The sequence below is a fragment of the Ixodes scapularis genome, unplaced genomic scaffold (assembly GCF_016920785.2).
Source record: "Ixodes scapularis isolate PalLabHiFi unplaced genomic scaffold, ASM1692078v2 PGA_scaffold13__105_contigs__length_92229423, whole genome shotgun sequence".
Classification (NCBI taxonomy): Eukaryota; Metazoa; Arthropoda; class Arachnida; order Ixodida; family Ixodidae; genus Ixodes; species Ixodes scapularis.
Window position 1 is genome coordinate 45,141,064 of NW_024609839.1, and position 5,693 is coordinate 45,146,756.

A 5,693-nucleotide genomic window follows, 5' to 3' on the forward strand; every position below is an offset into this window, starting at 1 on the left:
ACACGAGCTCCTTAACGCTGTCGCGTTAAAAACTTAAATTTGTAGGAAGGCTTCGGAAGCGTTACTGAGATGCAAACTTGTTTGGCTGATAGAATTGGCTATCGTATTCATTCTAACAGTTTCTCTTACCCCTCTTTTCATGTCGATGGGTTCTTTGTGGACGACTGCTCTTTCTGCCCACTGGATTGTACAATTCCTGCATTTCCGGGCATGTTTCATTTAGTATGAGTTGGGAGCTTTGTCTTCGACGTTTCGCCTATGCTCGGTTAATCTGTAATTTGGACATCTGCAAGTTTTGCCCATGTATTTAAACCAACAGGCCAAAACGATCTTATACACTACCCCTCTCTCACAGATAACCGACTTCTCTCTATGTGCTTTTGGTTCCCCTTGCCCAACTTGAAGTCCGTGCTAAACACAACGTCCACACCAGACTTCTTCGCACATGCCTTCGCACTGTATACAATATCTCATGATAATATGGCGTTACCGCGTACGGTTTCTTATGTCTGTCCTTGTCCCTTTCTGTTCGTTCGCTCATTTTGGTCATTTGCCTACAAATGAAGTCTTCCTCGCAGCCCGCGCCACATAGTCATTTATACTGACTTTTTACTGAGCCTGCAATATAATGAATGCACGATATGTTCATCGCAATGGTGATACGAGGCCCTAACTGTGGTATCTGGAGTAACAGGCCGATGGGGTTCTTCGCTGGCGCATCTTTATTCCAGGACTACCGGAGTACGACACATAGTCACGGGCGTGAGAGAGCGGCAGGATAGCAGCGGGTGGTGCAAACGGTGCGCTGGCTCAGATAGATATGGCGCCCCGGAACAGTGGCGCGAGACGCACGAGCGCGCGCTAGCTGTTGCCTGCTTATTGTGTCACCCATACAACACTCCCCCACACTTAGTTCAGCACAGTAATACCATTCGACGGCGTTCCAGTGCAATACTCACAAAGTAACACGATATGACAATTTAACAAAACACGAGAATAATTGAAGTTCTGGAAAGTACAAAGTACAGACATACTAAATACAAAATAATTACAGTTCTGAAAAAACACAAAGTCCTCGTCTTTTTCTCTTCCTTCTCAAGGCGAAAACCTATTAGGCGCACGCCGTTGCCGTTCGGGATACCGGCGCTGAATTTCTTGCGGCTGGGCTGGGGAACGACCGGAGACTGGAGTTGATCCCATGTCCCTCTACCCCCGGTGACCCAACTGGAGGCAGCTCGTTCACGAGTCCCCCTTGCCCTGGGGTTGGCGATGATGGCAGGACACTCGGTATCAGCAAACCACCTTCCTCCTCCTCTGGGGTAGAGCTCTCCCGCAACCGCAGGTGGTCTTGGTGTCGCCGCCACACGAAGGTCCCCCGCGGTGTGGTCACGCGAAGCCTGTAGGAGACCGGTCCGGATCTAGCCATGACGACTCCGTGCAACCACCTCTCACCCGGCCGGAAGTTCTTGACGTACACCTTATCACCCGGCACGAAGTGTCGGTGTTTGCCACTGTGCTTCACCTGTAGCACGTCCTGCTTGCGGTGAACAGTTTCCTCTGCAGAGGGTCGCAGTCTGTCGAGACGGGTAGTGAGCCGCCGCCCAAGCAGCAACTCCGCAGGACTCTGAAGGGTTGTGGCGTGCGGTGTGTTTCTGTAAGCTAACAAGAAACTTGCTAGTCGACGGGACAGAGGCCGGCCCGGCATCTCTTTTCGTAAGGCCTCCTTCAGGGTGCGGATGAAACGCTCAGCCAGCCCATTACTTGATGGATGGTAGGGGGCGGTCCTGACGTGCCTCACACCGTTCTCTCGCAAGAAAATCTGAAATTCTTGGGAACAAAATTGGGGGCCATTGTCACTGACAACAACATCTGGCAGACCGAAATGACTAAACAGCTCCCTCAGCTTTTCAATAGTTGCTTCGGCCGATGTGCTGTTCATCACAAAAACCTCGGGCCACTTGGAGTGGGAGTCGACGATCACCAGAAAATGACGGCCCTGGAAAGGTCCCGCAAAATCCAAGTGCAGCCTTTGCCACGGACGAGTTGGCCAGGACCACGGATGCAGCGGGGCTGGACCTGGAAGACTCTGCTGCTGTTGGCAGGTATCACACGACCTGACGCGATATTCAATATCCGCATCGACCTCCGGCCACCATACATAGCTGCGTGCCAGTTCTTTCATCCTTACGATTCCAGGATGCCCTTCATGCAGCTCGTCCAGTACGCGTTCGCGCAGTCCCTTCGGGATCACAACCCTCATTCCCCACAAAAGGCAATTCTGGTGCCACGTCAGCTCGCTTCTTCTTGCAGAGTAACGCTTCAGACAATCTTCTACTTTTGCGGGCCACGCACCGGCAAGGAATCTTGCCACTTGACAGAGCTCTTTATCTTTTGCTGTAAATTGTGCGATCTCTTGGCTGCTTACCGGAAAAGACTGCAGGCGGAGACTGAGAAACGCCGCGACGTCATCCTCGTAGTCTTCATCCTGAAATCCAGGAACTGGAAGTCGTGACAAGCAGTCCGCCTCCACGTTGAGTCGACCCGGTCGGTAAACCAATCGGTACTGATAGGCGGAAAGGGTAATAGCCCATCTTTGCAGACGTGCGGCAGCAATGCTCGGAATTCCCGTCTTTGGACCAAGAATGGTTTGCAACGGTTCGTGATCAGTGACCAACACGAAGGATCGTCCAAACAAGTAGATGTGAAATTTCTTCACGCCAAACACAATAGCCAGTGCCTCCTTTTCTAGTTGGCTGTAGTTCTTTTCACTCGATGTCAAGGTTCTCGACGCAAACGCGATAGGCCGTGTGTCGCCGTTGGAGTACACCCTGGACAGGACGGCTCCGAGACCGTATGCCGAGGCATCACATGACACCTGAAGGTCTGCCTTGGGGTCGTAGTGTGCCAGGACAGGTGCGTCAACCAGAAGCCTCTTCACCATGTTAAAAGCGTCTTGACAGCGCTTGCTCCAGGTCCAGACGACATCTTTTCTTAGTAGCTCGTTCAGCGGTGCTATTGTGGTCGAGAGGTCTGGGAGGAACTTTCCGTAGAATGTCACCATTCCCAAAAACGACCGTAACTGTTTTGAGTCTTGCGGTTGAGGTGCATCGAGGATCGCTTGCACATTTTCTGCCAACACAGCTACCCCTTGCTCGCCGACTTGGTGCCCCAGGAACTTCAAACTTGCCTTCAAGAACTCACACTTTTCTCTCTTGACTCGGACGCCCTTGTCACTCAGTTTCTTTAGGACTTGCTCCAAATTCTTCAGGTGATCCCCGGCGGTCTTCCCTGTTACCAGGATATCGTCGAGATAGCAGGTTACTCCTTGAATTCCCGCCAGCAAGCTGTCCATTATCTTTTGAAACAGTGCTGGAGCTGAAGCGATCCCAAACGCCAAACGCTTGACGCGGAAGAGACCCTTGTGCGTGTTGATTGTCAGATAGGGTTGTGACTCAGGGTGGACCGGAACTTGCTGGTATGCACGACTTAAGTCTATTTTCGAGAAAACAGTCGCCCCAGCTACCGTTGCTAGAATATCTTCCAACCTTGGCAACGGGTACTGCTCCACGTCCAGGCAAGGGTTTACCGTTGTTTTGTAGTCCCCGCAAAGGCGTACAGACCCATCCTTCTTCAAAACCGGGACAACTGGTGTAGCGTAGTCACTATGGGCCACCGCTTCAATGACACCTGTCACCTCCAGTCTCTTTAGCTCTTCTTCTACAGCTGGCTTCAGGGCGAACGGCATACTTCTAGCTTTCAGAAACTTTGGACTCGCACCTTCCCTTAAGCTTAGCCGAGCCTCTTCCCCTCGCATGCATCCGAGCTCGTCCTTGAACACATCCTGGTAGCGTATTAGGATGTCTTGGAGAGACGCTTTTACATCAACGCTGACCGCGTTTAGCGATCCCAAGTCAAACTTGAGCTTGTAGACCCAGTCTCTGCCAATCAAAGGTGGCCCATCTTCTCCCAGTACGTGAAGCGGAAGTTTTCCTTTGAAGTCTCGGTACTCTACGTCCACCGTCGCCACTCCTTTTGGCTTGACACGCTCGCCGGTGTACGTGCGCAGTATTAGTGACGCCGGAGACAGCTCTGTGCGAGGAAACAACGATTGGAACTGGCGTTTCGAAATGATAGACACGGCAGCACCGGTGTCTAGTTCCATCTGAAGAGGAGCGTTCCCGACCTTGAGCGTGTAGTAGAACGGCGCATTCATGTTTCTGTCTTGAAGCCCGTATATCGCTTCACTCTTTTCTTCCTCAGCGGAGAAGTTTCTGAACTGATTTGCTCTGCCTGGTGTATTGGCCAGTGATGCTTTACAGAAACGTTGGAAGTGACCCTCACGGTTGCAGCGATAACAAATAGCGTTACGGTGCGGGCATGACGAGGCAATGTGCTTAGGGGACCCACAACGGAAACATTTGTCCTGAGCCCCCACTACCGCTTTCGGTTTCACCGCCGTCAGTTTCTGCAGTTCGAGTTGGTCGTTGTCCGCCTTATTATGACACGCCTGCACATTCATGGTGGCTCTTTCAATAGTTAACGCTTTTTCCACAGCTTTCTTGAATGTCAGGCTCTCATCTTCGGCAAACAAAACTCTCTGAATGTCAACACGACTCAGACCGCTGACGAATCTGTCTCTGAGGGTTTCTTCCAGGTTACTTCCAAAATTGCACGTCTGTGTCATTCTTTTGAGCTCGGCGACATATTTTCCGACCGATTCCCCTTCCTGTTGTTCTCTCTTATGGAACGTTGCCCTTTCTGCGATGACCGACGGCCTCGGCGACAAGTGGTTTCGCAAAACGGCCAGCACATCTTCAAAACTCTTCAATGCCGGGTCCTCAGGCGCTACTAGAGTCTTGAGCAACTTATACGTGTCAGCTCCTATGAGGCTTATGACCACGTCCACTCGGTTTGCGTCCGCTACCCCGTTTGCTCTCAAAAAGGCTCGCAACCTTTCCTCGTAGGATAACCAATCACACTTCGTGTCATCAAAAGGTTCGACTTGCCCGAATAAGGCCATCGTGACTGCCTTCCGGTCCTCTGGTCCTTGATACAAGATGCCAGATACTGGAACATCAGTTGAAAGGCCCTCAGTTGCTGAGTCGTCCGACGGTCTCTGCATCCCGTTGTAGCAGCGAAATCCGTGTCCTCGTCGCCACTGTGTGGTATCTGGAGTAACAGGCCGATGGGGTTCTTCGCTGGCGCATCTTTATTGCAGGACTACCGGAGTACGACACATAGTCACGGGCGTGAGAGAGCGGCAGGATAGCAGCGGGTGGTGCAAACGGTGCGCTGGCTCAGATAGATATGGCGCCCCGGAACAGTGGCGCGAGACGCACGAGCGCGCGCTAGCTGTTGCCTGCTTATTGTGTCACCCATACAACACTAACACTACCGCTTTTAGCGTTTTAGAATGACAACTTCTTCTTGGAAGAATAGGTTTCGGATTGCCTTTTCCATACTCGCAACACAAACCCTGCCCAATATGAATTCATAAATAAAGAAATTGCAACACTCCTTTTTCCGGCTGTTCCACAGTGAGCGGCAATTGAGGCTCTGACTTTCTTATTAGTCTTTCCACTATTTCCGCCACACCGCTACGAAACGAACACACGATGATGTCGTCGACACCTGACCAGTTGAGGGCATCAAAGGTAATCCTTTGATGCCCTCAACTACGGTGGAGTCCAAAG

At 51.6% G+C, this 5,693-nt stretch overlaps 1 protein-coding gene across 1 annotated transcript; it reads right to left on the reverse strand.

The window, feature by feature from the left end:
- Positions 1-464: 464 nt before the first annotated feature.
- On the reverse strand, positions 465-4,268 carry LOC120840302 (uncharacterized protein K02A2.6-like). Its single transcript, XM_042289883.1, has one exon. The coding sequence runs from the start codon at positions 4,211-4,213 to the stop codon at positions 1,112-1,114; it is 3,102 nt and encodes a 1,033-aa protein (XP_042145817.1). The 5' UTR covers positions 4,214-4,268; the 3' UTR covers positions 465-1,111.
- Between the last annotated feature and the right edge of the window lie 1,425 nt (positions 4,269-5,693).

Coding starts and splice junctions, on each gene's coding strand:
- LOC120840302 (XM_042289883.1), bottom strand. CDS start 4,213: ATGAATGCGCCGTTCTACTACACGCTCAAGGTCGGGAACGCTCCTCTT.